This window comes from Bos mutus, chromosome 4 (genome assembly GCF_027580195.1).
Source record: "Bos mutus isolate GX-2022 chromosome 4, NWIPB_WYAK_1.1, whole genome shotgun sequence".
Classification (NCBI taxonomy): domain Eukaryota; kingdom Metazoa; phylum Chordata; class Mammalia; order Artiodactyla; family Bovidae; genus Bos; species Bos mutus.
In genome coordinates, this window is record NC_091620.1 from 70,491,195 (window position 1) to 70,505,870 (window position 14,676).

The 14,676-nt window shown below is 39.9% G+C and overlaps 1 protein-coding gene across 3 annotated transcripts in view; it reads right to left on the reverse strand.

Moving 5' to 3' along the window:
* The window catches only part of BCAP29 (B cell receptor associated protein 29), a 51,462-nt gene extending 37,131 nt beyond the window's left edge, over positions 1–14,331 (reverse strand). The window contains exons 1-3 of one of the 3 annotated variants that reach the window (XM_070369620.1): positions 14,200–14,331; positions 13,641–13,747; positions 8,259–8,359 (exon numbers count right to left, since the gene is read on the reverse strand). In XM_070369620.1, the coding sequence (XP_070225721.1) occupies positions 8,259–8,359; positions 13,641–13,732 (193 nt within the window). In that variant the 5' untranslated portion in view covers positions 13,733–13,747; positions 14,200–14,331. Of the gene's footprint in view, positions 1–8,258; positions 8,360–13,640; positions 13,748–13,976; positions 13,998–14,129; positions 14,149–14,199 lie in introns of those variants that run through there. The other 2 variants (XM_070369622.1, XM_005901426.3) reach the window with 2 other exon arrangements.
* Between the last annotated feature and the right edge of the window lie 345 nt (positions 14,332–14,676).

Consider the following 14,676-nt stretch of genomic DNA (forward strand, 5'->3'; position numbering starts at 1 on the left):
TAGCAAGGAGAGATAGGAAAGCCTTCCTCAGTGATCAATGCAAAGAAATAGAGGAAAACAATAGAATGGGAAAGACTAGAGATCTCTTCAAGAAAATTAGAGATACCAAGGGAACATTTCATGCAAAGATGGGCTCGATAAAGGACAGAAATAGTATGGACCTAACAGAAACAGAAGATATTAAGAAGAGGTGGCAAGAATACACAGAAGAACTGTACAAAAAAGATCTTCATGACCCAGATAACCACGATGGTGTGATCACTCACCTAGAGCCAGACATCCTAGAATGTGAAGTCAAGTGGGCCTTAGAAGCACCACTATGAACAAAGCTAGTGGAGGTGATGGAATTCCAGTTGAATTATTTTAAATCCTAAAAGATGATGCTGTGAAAGTGCTGCACTCAATATGCCAGCAAAACTGGAAAACTCATCAGTGGTCACAGGACTGGAAAAGGTCAGTTTTCACTCCAATTCCAATTCCAAAGAAAGGAAATGCCAAAGAATGTTCAAACTACTGCACAATTGCACTCATCTCGCATACTAGCAAAGTAATATTCAAAATTCTACAAGCTAGGCTTCAATAGTATGTGAACCAAGAACGTCCAGATGTTCAAGCTGGATTTAGAAAAGGCAGAGGAACCAAAGATTAAATTGCCAACATCCGCTGGATCATCGAAAAAGCAAGAGAGTTCCAGAAAAACATCTACTTCTACCTCATTGACTACACCAAAGCCTTTGACTGTGTGGATCACAACACACTGTGGAAAATTCTTCAAGAGATGGGAATACCAGACCATCTGACCTGCTTCCTGAGAAATCTGTATGCAGATCAAGAAGCAATAGTTAGAACTGGACGTGGAACAAAGGACTCTTTCCAAACTGGGAAAGGAGTGTGTCAGGGATGTATACTGTCATCCTGCTTATTTACCTTACATGCAGAGTGCATCATGCGAAATGCTGGGCTGGATGAAGCACAAGCTGGAATCAAGATTGCCGGGAGAAATATCAATAACCTCAGATATGCAGATGATACCACTCTTATGGCAGAAAGCGAAGAAGTAACTTTTCACTTGATGAAAGTGAAAGAGGAAAGTGAAAAAGCTGGCCTAAAACTCAGCATTCAAAAAGTAAGACCATGGCATCCAGTCTCATCACTTCATGGCAAACAGATGGGGAAATAATGGAAACAGTCACAGACTTTAATTTTTTGGGCTCCAAAATCACTGCAGATGGTGACTGCAGCCATGAAATTAAAAGACGTTTGCTCTTTGGAAGAAAAGCTATGACCAACCTAGACAGCATATTAAAAAGCAGAGACATTACTTTGCTAACAAAGGTCCATCTCATCAAAGCTATGGTTTTTCCAGTAGTCATGTATGGATGTGAGAGTTGGACTATAAAGAAAGCTGAGCACCAAGAACTGATGCTTTTGAACTGTGGTGTTGGAGAAGACTCTTGAGAGTCCCTTGGACTGCAAGGAGATCAAACCAGTCCATCCTAAAGGAAATTAATGCTGAATATTCATTGGAAGGACTGATGCTGAAGCTGAAACTCCAATACTTTGGCCATTGGCCACCTGATGCAAAGAACTAATTCATTAGAAAAGACCCTGATGCTGGGCAATGAAGGCAGGAGAAGAAGGGGATGACAGAGGATGAGATGGCTGGATGGCATCACTGACTCAAAGGCCACGAGTTTGAGCAAGGTCCTGGAGTTGGTGGTGGACAGGGAAGCCTGGTGTGCTGCAGTCCATGGGGTCGCAGAGTCGGACACGACTGAGTGACTGAACTGAAGTATTACTCTTTAAAAAAAACCTGAAATACAGTTGATTCACAATGTTTCAGGTATACAGCAGAGTGATCCAGTTATATAGTTATCTTTATTCTTTTTTCAGATTTTTCCCATTATAGGTTATTATAATAAATATAATTCTGTGCTATACAGCGGGTCTTTGTTATTTACCTATTTTATATATATATATATATATATAGGCTACTATTATTTTAAATTATTGAGATTTTAGAAGTATTTGGTTACACTGAGATTTTTACTGGCAAAGATTTGTTGAAATGTGATTGACCTATGGTAGTATATGATCCCTCAAGTGTTTGTGGATGGCACCTGTTACTGAAAATGTTCAGAGAGCTGCTCTTTTGATACTTTCAGTTCTGTTAAGTCTCAGATTCAGAGGAATCACTTTTCTCTAGTAGGAGACAGATTTCAGATTATAGCATCTTTATTTGGTGTACTCTTAGTCATTGATTCTTATAGTTTCCTGGGAAGGTATCTGCCTTCGATGTCACAAAGACCAGTGGAATATAAACAGGTTAGGTTACTCCTTTCATGCAGTCATAAGCACTCCTAGGGAAGAGTTACTGCCATATAGGAAAGAGATTCTAGTTGAAAAACAGCTAATTTTAACCCCTATTTTACTTAAATTTTTTAACAGCACTTTGAACTAAAATTCACATAACATTTACTCTTAAAAGTGTATTTAGTGGTTTTGAGTATATTCACAAAGTTGTGTAACCAACACCTGAATATTTTCATCAACCCAGACAGAAAGCGCATATCCATTCTTGCCCTCCCTGCACCTCCTGGCAACCACTAATCTACTGTCTCTTTGCATTTGGCTATTCTGGACATTTGATATAGATGGAATCATATTTTATGCGTTCTTTTGTGTCTGGCTCCCTTAACCTCGCTTAATATTTTCAAGGTTCATCTATGTTGCAGCAAGTTACATAGATGAACTTGCTTTATTACTTTTTATAACTGAATAATTCTCTGTTGTACAGCTACACCACATTTGGTTTATCCATTCAAGAGATGATGGATATTTGGATTTTCTCCATTTTTTAGCTATTATGAACATGCTGCCATGAGGATTCACGTACAAGTTTTTATACTGACGTATGTTTTCATTTCTCTTAGTATATACCTATGAGTGGAACTGTTGGATCATATGGTAACTCCCAAGTGGTGCTAGAGGTAAAGAACCTGGCTGCCAATGCAAGAGATGTAAGAGAAGCAGGTTCGATCCCTGGGTTGGGAAGATGTCCTGGAGGAAGGCATGGCAACCCACTTCAGTAAGAATACTGAGAATCTTACCTGGAGAATCCCATGGACAGAGGTGCCTGGTGGCCTACAGTCCATAGAATTGCAAAGAGCTGGACATGACTAAAGTGACTCAGCACGCATGCATGGTAACTCTATGTTTAACTTTTTGAGGAACTGCCAAACTGTTTTCCCAAAGCAGCTTTACCAGTTTACATTCCCAGTGTAATGTAAATTGGGATGGTTCTTATTTCTCCACATCTTCATCAGTATTTGTTATTATCTGTCTTTTAGATTATAACTATCGTAGTGAGTATGAAGTGGTATTTCATTGCAATGATTGTGAGTTTTTCAACTGAAAAAAAAAAATTTATTTCCATTTTCTTTAATTCCTTCGAACAATGTTTTTGTAGCTTTAAGCGTTGAGATCTTGTACATCCTTTATAAAGTTCTTTTCTAAAAATAAGAAGTTTTTAGGCTTCTTGTTGTACTTATAAAAGTAATTTAAAACTTTTCAATTTTGAATTGTTGCTTATAGCATAGAAATGCACTTCATTTTGTATATTGACCTTGTATTTTGTGATGCACTATAGTTCTTTGACACAGTATTTTTCTTGTAGACATTTTAGGATTTTCTAAATAAATAATCATGTCATCTTCAAATGACTTTTACTTTTTAATTTAAAATCTTAACACTTGGTATATTTTTTTTTAATTTAATATTATCTCGGTTCGAAAATCTATTACTTAATTGAACAAAAATAGTCAAAGTGAATATCCTTGCTTTGTTCCCAACCTTACGGGGCTAACTTTGAATATCTGACTAAGGCTGATGCTAGCTCTAGGCTTTTGTAGATGCTCTTCATCAGAACGAAGAAGATTCCATTTGTAATTTGCTAATTAAAAATAATTCGATGTTTGTATATACTGTAAAATAGTTACAAGTCCATCACCATACAGTTACAGAATTTCTTTTTTCTTGTGATGCAAACTTTCTTTTAACATCCACTCTCCTAGCAATTTTCAAATGTGCAATACAGAATTATTAACTAAGTCACCATGTTCATTATATCTCTATGACTTATTTCTTTTATAACTGGAATCTTGTATGTCTTGACTCCATTTACCTACCCACCCCCACCCCTGGCAACCACCAATCTGTCCCCTGTATCTATGAGCTTGATTTCATTTTTTAAGATTCCACATATGAATGAGATCTTAACAGTATTTGTCTTTCACTTAGCATAATGTCCTCAAGGTCGATTTATGTGAACACAAAAGGCAAGATTTCCTTTCTTTTTGTCATTTCTAAGATTGCCTCAAAACAATAAGAGCATGCCAACCACTACAACAACAACTAAAAAAAAAAAGTCTTTATGAGTTATTTTGAGCAGACCAGAGGAACCAAACAGTTCTTTGAAGTCATTGTTGTTTTCCTTGTTGTTTAGTTGCTAAGTCGTGTCTGACTCTTGTGACCCCATGAACTGTAGCCCGCCTGGCTCCTCTATCCATGGGATTTCACAGGCAAGAATACTGGAGTGGGTTGCCATTTCCTTCTCCAGGGGATCTTCCCAACCAGGGACAGAACCTATGTCTCCTACATTGGCAGGTGAATTCTCTACTTCACTGAGCCACCTGTGAAAGTGTGACGTCATTACTACTTGGCAATTAAACAGGAATAATACTCCTGGATCCATTATGCAGAAATGCTGAAGATTAAGCAGTACTACCAAAGAAAAACACAAACCCATTTGTAGAATGCACTGCTTGCATAAAAAGAAACTGTGTCTGAAAAGTGGGATGGGGGGCAACAATAAGAGGAGGATGTGACACTTAGTCAATTTTCTATAATGCACATGGAGATCATCTTTTTGTGGGATCAATTCTGTAAGTGTTCCCGAGAAGCATTTCTGCTGACACTAAATAAACTCTTCTGGGTTTCCTACTTCCTTTCTGCCTGTTCCAACTTGCTAAAAGACACACACACTTTTCAGTTAGTATTGGCTCTAGGAATATAAACATCTAGTAATGATTATTACACCAACAAGAAAAAAATTCCAAAATAAAAGATGAATTATGTTGAGTAATTCAAACCTACTGGGTCTGCATTATTTACACCAATGTCATTTCAGTGGAAGAGAACAGTGGACTATGCACTTTACATATGTAACTGCATGTTATTCTTTCAACACCTCAGTGAAGTAGGTGTTATTCCCCTGTTCTGAGATGAAAACACTGAGGCTTCATGGGTAAGTCCCTGTTTGACTGTCTTTATCATCCAGGGTTAACGGCCCCACATTAATCATCCATGATGTTCCTATTCTCTGGGAGTTACTTTCTCTGCCCATAGATCTAGGTTCCTGCCAGCAGCCATGATTCTGCTCTGTGATCCTGGCCCCTGGCCATAGCTTCTCAGATGAGGACTGGATACCTGGTGTTAGCTGGTCAGATTTTTTCTTCCTTAGAACTGGAATTTAGAAATGGCTAGTTAATCCTCACATGGCTGGCATGACAAAACTTAGCAGCTGTATATAATTCTGGCCTGGGAATTGAGTATCAGAGTCTGTAGAGATAAGGAAGAAGTAGATGGAGGGAGAAACACAGGGACACTAAATGGACACTTCACTTCCTATGAGTTTGGCTTCCTTCATTTTTTGGGCCACACTGAAACAACCCTATATTTTAATTTTCCCTTTCATGCTCAAGTGAGCGGATGCTGGTTTCTGATTTATGTAACCAAAAGAACCTTGGCTAAAGTTGTCATTCTTTATATGGCTACGTGGTAGTTTTCAGTAGAAATTCTTGTGATAATTTTAGAATTAGAAGGACACAGTACACTCTTAGAGCTACCAAGAGCTGTGGAGATTATTTCCTCTCTCTATTTTGCAAATGGCTAACCCAAACTCAGAGAGATGAAATGACATTCCAAAGGTCATTTAGTTAGCTGGTGACAAAGCTGGAATCTGGTTTTCCTTATTGTTTTTCACCTGCTTGGTGTGATTTCTTCTATGGCTAGAGATTCAATCAGTAACATTAAGAACATACCATGAGACAAATACAGTTTGAAATGAACTGCAAATCCATTCACATCCTGATGCAATGACTTACTCATACCTTCTCATGCCATTTATTTCCAGTTTATAAAGAGGATTCCCCTCCAGAGGTTAGTAATATGGAAGATGAGAAGCATTTTCTCACAAGACAGTGGCACACGCAGTGGTCACGGCCTCAGACCGACACCTGGGAAACCTGCCTGACTCACAACACAACTCTGAGCGAACTCTGAGGGACAACACACTGGGGTGCTATCAAAAGCTGAACTGCCAAGAAGTAGCTGGCTGATCTCTGACAAGTTACATAATCTGAGCTCAGTTCTTAAAAGCTCCTAAAAAGCATGGCAATTTACTCCTTCTAAAAAGCATGGCAATTATTTTGACTCATAGAGTTTCTAATTTGACAAAAACCTTAAAAGTCCACTTCAAGGGAAAAGTAGTGTCTGGGATGTTGCAATACCTCTGCCAGCATCTGGTCAAACATAGAGGAGGCCTGTCACCAAGGGACAGGATTTATACCCATGGCAAGAAGCTGAATCACCCCGGCATCAAGGGATCGATATTTTGACTATTAAGAGTTCTACTGAAGACCTATAATCAAATGGGGAAATGATGGAAAAATCTGCATGTTTTTTGAGACAGACACCGAACCCCTGACTAGGTGAAAGAGGTTAACTGTATGCTGCACACAAGCATGTAGAACCTAGACTGGCTGGAAACAGAAGGTTGATAATGCTGACTCCCACCTGCCTCCCACCAACCCCTGAAAGGATGTCCACAAGCTGATCACGCCCTCTTTGAAACATTACTATAAAACTCCTCACTACCCCTTCTAGGTTGGGATATGCAGTTTGGAGGGCATTAGCCCACTGTGGCCCTCTCTGCCTCACAAAGCAAATAAAGCTATTCTTTTCCACTTAAAAAAAAAGTCTGCTTCTAATTTCTAAGGTACTTGTTATGAAAATTTCAAACATATTGAAAAACTAGTACAATAAACATCCATATTTCCACTACCTAGATTCAACAATTGTTAGGATTTGCCATATTTGCTTTTTTTTTTTTAACCAACTGAAAGTAAGTTGTAAATATCATGAGACTTTACTTCTATGTATTTCAGCATGCAATTCCTAAGCATAAGGACATAATCCTATGTAACAGGTGTTGTAAACTTCTTCTGTAAAGAGCAGCTTGTGTATGTTAGGCCACACGGTCTGTTTCAACTACTGCACTCTGTAGTTGTTCATACACAGACGACACATAAACAGAATGGCATGGTATGTTCCAGTAAAACTTTATTTAGAAAAATAGGCAACTGGTCTGTAGGTTATAGGTTGCTGACTTCTTTTATATAATAATAACATTGATATCATAACTAAAGTTAACAAAACTCCCTAATATTATCTAACAAACAGTCTATATTCAAATTTTTGCAGTAGTACCTAAATGTCTGTGCTATAGTTGTCTTTCAACCAGGGTTCAATCAAGATTCACACCCTGCATCTAAAACTTCTTTTGAGGGCCATTGCTCTGTTTGTCTCCCAAACAGTTAAACCTGTGGATAACTCAGACACCACAATAACAAAGGACTGCTGCTGCTGCTGAGTCACTTCAGTCGTGTCCGACTCTGTGCGACCCCAGAGACGGCAGCCCACCAGGCTCCCCCGTCCCTGGGATTCTCCAGGCAAGAACACTGGAGTGGGTTGCCATTTCCTTCTCCAGTGCATGAAAGTGAAAAGTGAAAGTGAAGTCGCTCAGTCGTGTTTGACTCTTTGCGACCCCAAGGACTGCAGCCCACCAGCCTCCTCCATCCAGGCAAGAGTACTGGAGTGGGGTGCCATTGCCTTCTCCGAACAAAGGACTGTATAACTGCTAATTCTGAAAACTAGGTTATGCATTGCAGCATTTAAATCTTAAAACAACATAAAAGAGATTAAGAACCACTGTACTCTGCTGCAATTTATGATTATATATATATAACAGTAATAATACCTATCAACATATCAATTATCTACTCCATAAAGTCAACTGTATACCAATGGCAGCATCAACTTAATTAAAAACCAATCAATAATAATAATTCATTAATGATAATAATAATAATATAAAAAATCATAGTTAAGCTTAGTCAAAGGAGGACTCTAGTACTTACCTAGAAACAGAACAATCAATAGGATTATAATAGTAAGAAAAGCCTTGTTCCAGAAACTTGCAATTTTACCCCAAACGCTAAAGGAAAATATCTTCTGCCATCTGTAAAGCAATACAATTACATCAGGTGTAAAAAGTCAAGAGAACACTTTGAGATACTTTCTAAATACTAAATTAACATTTTGGCAATTGTGTAGTGAGTGAAAAGAACTATGGAAATTTAACTTTTTGTAAGAGAATTGTCTATTCTTATCAATAAGAATATCTCATGAAATAAAGAACAACTTTCAAATTTAATAATAATCCGACATTTGATTATCTTCTGTCTGGTGGCTTAAATAGTCTTAAGTAAAAGTAACTTCTGAAGTAAATACACACGATCAAAACCTTAAACAGGAATTCTCACAGTAAAAATGTTAAATTACTGATAGAAGTTATCACTTTATATCATTTTCCTTATCAGGATAATAACTCAGAAATAACAAAGATCTATTGTTCTAACAACTAATAACATTTCAGGGTTAAGGGGTCTGACTTTCTACACTGTTTATTTTTATAATAAAAAAAATAGATGCAGTTTCAACGTCTACTCCAAGTAAAAAAGTTTTCCTATTTTTACTGTAAGGAAATTAAGAAAATCATCGGGCTATTATACATACATCGAATCACTGAGCTATTACGTACACATCAAATCACTGAGCTATTCTATAATGTGTGTGTAATGCTGTGTAGCACATACATAGTAAATACTGTATTACATAGACAGGAAAGAGCAAAAATCTTAAATATATGGCTTGAAAGGGAATTCCCTGGTGGTCCAGTGGTTAGGACTCTGCACTTTCACTGCTGAGTGCCTAGTTTCAATCCCTGGTTGAGTAACTTAAGATCCCACAAGATGCATGGCATGGCAAAAAAGGAGAGCGAGAAAAAAAAAAAAAAAAAAAATATCTATCTCTCTCTCTCTCTCGAGGGATATGTATGTGTGTTTATACCCAAGTAATTATATTCAGATCATTACTTGAACATAGAGAAAATGAAATAGGGGAACAGTCTAGATGGAATGAACAATATGAGCAAAGACACATAGGTAAGAAAGCATGAGTTATCAATGGCAAAGAGTGACAAAGTAATCTATCACACAACTGAAAAGGTAACAAATTTCACACAAGGGCATTTTAAATGAGTAACACATTAACTGAGTCCAAAGGAGATAAATAAAGATAAGCACTTGAGTAAACTTCGAATTTCCTTTCATGGACCACAGCCTTGTAAGTGGTGTGTGGGCCACTACACAAGTGTAGGGCTTGTGTAATTCAATGAAACCATGAGCCATGCCGTAAAGGGCCACCAAAGATGGACGGGTCATCGAGAAGAATTCTGACAAAAGGTGGTCAACTGGAGGAAGAAATGGCAAACCACTCCAGTAGTCTTGCTGCAAGAACCCCATAAACAGAATGAAAAGGAAAAAAGATATGACACCGGAAGATGAGCGCCCCCCCCACCACCCCTCTCTGGGTTGAAAGGTGTCTAATATGCTAGTGGGGAAGAGCAGAGGGCAATTAATTACTCATAGCTCCAGAAAGAATGACGTAGCTGGGCCAAAGCAGAAATGACACTCAGTTGTGGATGTGTGTGGTGGTGAAAGTAAAGTCCAATGCTGTAAAGAATATTGCATAGGAACCTGGAATGTTAGGTCCATGAATCAATGTAAAATGGATGTGGTCAAGCAGGCGATGCCAAGAGTGAACATCCACAGTTTAGGAATCAGTGAACAAAAATGGACAGGAATGGGCGAATTTAATTCAGATGACCATTATATCTATGTGGGCAAGAATCCCTTAGAAAAAAGGGAGTAGGCCTTCATAATCAACAAAAGAGTCTGAAATGCAGTACTTTGGCGAAATTTCAAAAACGAGAGAATGATTTTGGTTCGTTTCCAAGGCAAACCATTCAACATAACAGTATCCAAGTCTATGCCCCAACCACTAAATGCCAAAGAAGCTGAAGGTGCATGGTACTATGAAGACCTTCTAGAACTAATACCAAAAAAAAAAAACAAAACAATGTGCTTTTCATCACAGGGGATTGGAATGCAAAAATAGAAAGTCAAGAGACACCTGAAGTAATAGGCCAAACTTGCCTTGAAGTACAAAATGAAGCAGGGCAAAGGCTAACAGAGTTTTGTTAGGAGAATACACTGGTCATAGCAAACACCCTTTTCCAACAACACAGGAGATGACTCTACACATGGAATCATCAGATGGTCAATACCCAAATCAGGCTGATTATTGTCTTTGCAGCCAATGATGGAGAAGCTCTATGCATGCTCAGTCGCTCAGTTGTTTCTGACTCTTTGGCTACCCCATGGACTGTAGCCCCCCAGGCTTTTCTATTGCAGCAAGTGAGTTCAGTAGTTGTGGCTTGCAGGGTATAGAACGCAGGCTCAGTAGCTGTGGTGCATGGGCTTCAGTTGCTCCGTGGCATGTGGAATCTCCCCAGACCAAGGATTGAACCCATGTCCCCTGAACTGGCGAGCAAGATTCTTCTTCACTGTGCCACCAGAGAAGTCCCTTAAGATTATGTTTTGAAAACAACTCTAATAATAACCTGAAGTTTGTGGGGAGACAAAGTTGATATGGATGCAGTTTCTTTTGCCTCTTTGATTCCTACTCCAAGAATACTATTCAAATTTTACATTACAAATATTTGTATTTTTACAAAGAGAACTAGCAATACCTTGACCTAGGTCCAAATGTAAATTCACATTTCAAGTAAATCAACAGTATAAAAGGGAACACAAAAGGAGACCAGCCTCCACCAGAGGGAACAATTAGCAGTTTATAAGGGTTGATTTAAGGAAAGGCTAATAACAGCTACTATATAGAGTCCATACTATACTTCCCTTCTAAGCACCTTTACATGGCTTAGCTCATTAAATATCACAACCACCATACGAGGTGGATACTAGTATTACCTCCATTTTACAGACAAGGAAACTGACCAGAGATGGTAAATAACTTGCCCAAAGTCATACAGTAGCATGCAGAGTTTTGATATAATCCTAGGCAGTCGAATCTGAATATGTGTCTTTCACTAGTGGGTTATGTGAAAGTATGGGTTATTGCCAAAGTATGAAGCCTTTTCTTTGAAGAGTAAGGTGATTATACATGTTAAAGGATAAAAAGATGTGAACACACACAGTAAGGACATATTGTAAATGATCTGTGGACATACATATATACATATACACCATGTTTTTCTAGTGTATATTTGTCCAAGAGGATATATTTATATAATGTGTGTACATGGACAAAAATCTACCAAATAGCTACTTTATCAGGATAGAAAAAAATATATATTTGATAGGAAGAAAAAGATCCATAATCTATAAACCATTTTGAGGGAGAAAAGATCAACGGACAAAAATTTTTTTTTTTTGCAAATCCTAAAGTTTTATGTTAGATGTTTATAAATACCATCTTTCTTTCTCTTAAATATAGGATTCTACTCTTGCAAGTATTACCAAAAAGCTGAAAAGGGTCTTACTGAGGATTTGAAAATCAATAGGATAAGAGACAAGGTGATGAAAGAGAAAGAGCACTTTATTGAAAGGCAGATTCTTGTCCTGAATCTGCAAAGCTCAACTAGATGACCTTAGGCCACCTTCTCATAGAATGAATAGGATGAATAAAGTTCAAAAATCTCAAAGGCCCCTTCCTATATTATAATTCTATTTTTTCTTTCATAAGCAGGAAAATAGTGATGGCACAGCTGAGAGATAAAAATGGAAGTGAGGAGAAATCCAGGCAGGTAAGAAGAAAGTTAAAAGTTGTGGAAGATTACTGGATCCTGAAGATGAACCAACCTGTCCACAGGGCAGGAAGAGAAATGCAGATACAGAAAACAGCCTTGTGGACACAAGGTCAGGGTGGGGGTGGGGTGGGGGGGGGCTGAATGTGGAGATTGGGATTGACTTATATATTCACTGCCACTCATCAAGTAGCTAGCTAGTGGAAACATGCTAAAGCACAGGAAGCCCAGCTCAGTCCTCTGTGATGATTCAGATGGGTAAGAAAAGGGGGTGGGATGGGAGAGAGGCCCAGGAGGGAGGGAACATATGTATACACACAGGTGACTGACTTCACCATACTGCAGAAACTACCACAATATTGTAAAGCAGTTATACCCCAATTAAAAAAAAAGATAAAAACTTTCATAAGTGTCTTCAAGTCAAGGAATCTTACTAAATTTCAGTGGGTTATCTGTAGGATCTCATTAATGAAAGACTTTCTTTTACATGAACAAATGTGTTGCAACATTTTTACACAAGAGTATTTCATCATTCACACTGCCAAGTCTGGATCTAAAACTGAACTCCTAAAAAGTAGATTACAATAGGGGTGGAGAGAGTTAAGGGTACAACTGAAATCCTACTGAAAGACCTTTGACGGTCTTTTGCTAAGAAACTAATGTTAAGGAATGGTTCTGATACTTTTGCATATTCAGCACTTTTAATTTATACTCAACTCTGCATGGGGATAAAGTAGTAAAACTGCCATTAAATGAATACCAAATGAATTATGTAAGACCAAAACTAAGAATCATTTATTGGCTTAAGTTTTCAAATGGTCTTTCCACAGACCCAGTGAAATATTTCTGCATCACGGTGTACTGTCAACATCATTTATCCATTTACTTTTATTTGGCTCACTATTCTAATTCACGACTGAGCGACTTCACTTTAACTTTTCACTTCCATGCACTGGAGAAGGAAATGGCAACCCACTCCAGTGTTCTTGCCTGGAGAATCCCAGGGACAGGGGAGCCTGGTGGGCTGCCGTCTATGGGGTCGCACAGAGTCGGACATGACTGAAGCGACTTAGCAGCAGCAGCAGCAGCATTCTAATTCAGGGCAATAAAACAAAAGTAAAAGCTAAAACAAGACATGTAAAAAGGGTGACCATCACTTTACTACATCTATAATTAACAGAACCAAAAGGAAGGCGGACGAGGACCTTCTCCTTTTAGAAGGGAGGAGAAAAGTTATTTGTACGTATGTGTGTGCTCATTCAGTCGTGTCTGACTCTGTGCTTTCCCATGGACTGCAGCCCACCAGGCTCCTCTGTCCATGGAATTCTCCTGGCAAGAATGCTGGAGTGGGTTGCCATGCCCTTCTCCAATTTGTACAAACAATAAAAAGCTTTATGAAATGATACTTTAATATGGTCATTAGCTATTACTTAATTGGCGTGTGTTTATTTTTAAAGAGAGCCTTTTATAGAATTAGCACTGAAATTCTTTTAAGAAAAATTTTTCCGTAACACACTCAACCGTCTGAAGAGCTCATCATATATGTTGCTGTAACGATTTGGAGGGTTCCTACCTCTGAGGAGGAATAAAAGGTAGACAGAAGATTAAAATGAGTCCTATTTCAGCGTAAAGAAAAGTTGCAACTGCCGTCCATTGGAGTGTCATTGTTTTTCTTCACACCTAAATAGATAAACACTTATTTCACTCAGTTGCCTTTCAAAGAAAATTCGGTTTAAGGAGAGGCCCTTGGGCCGCGAGGTTTCCGGCCTGGAGGTTTCCGGGGTCCGACACTCCCCTAAATGGGAGGCGCCCGGCAGTGACCCGGGGTGGGGAGGGGAAAGGGGAGAGGAAGGAGCCGGTCGAGGGTGGGCCCAGAGGCCCGGGTCGGCACCTCCCCGGCGAGCCTTACGGAACCAGCCAAGCGGCACCGCGGTCCTGCTTTCGGTCCAGGTTCACGGCGTCAGCAGCCCAACGCCACCCTCCGCTAACGCCCGAGCCCCGTCCCCACCCCCACCCCCGCTCCGCGAACGCGCCAAGGGAAGGGCCGGCCCCGCGGACCAACCGCGGCGATAGCAGCGCGACCCCGCGCCCCACGCCGCCTGGAAGCCCGCCGGGCTCCCGCCCAGCCTTACCCCGCCTGCGGCCGCCTGGCTCCCCGCGCTGCTCCGCGGCCGCCGACGCGCGGGACGTCACACGCCGCGGCCGGGGGAGGGGAGCGTGCCCCACCCCCACTGCCACCCTCGCCGGACCCTTCCTGAGCTCCGGCCTCGGGTGTGGGGCCCGGCTGACGCGCCAGGCGGTGCGAACATGATGATTAGCATTAATTGTTTTCTAATTGGGCGGTGGAGTTATGGGATGACGAAGACTCTTCGATCTGGTGCTTAGGGGCTGCCAAGGGCAACGTCTTCTGAGGAGCCAGTTTAACATTTCTAATAAAATGTGGTTTGGGTGGAAGGCGTGCGGTTAACCGACGTTTTGAAAGAGCTTGTGGGGTCCGGCGAAAGAGAATGGCATCGGGGCGGGCGGGTTAGACAGGGTGCTGCCATTTTAGTGAACGTGGTTAAAACACTCCTTCCTGGTCTGTATTTTACTGTGGACAATTTCGTTGG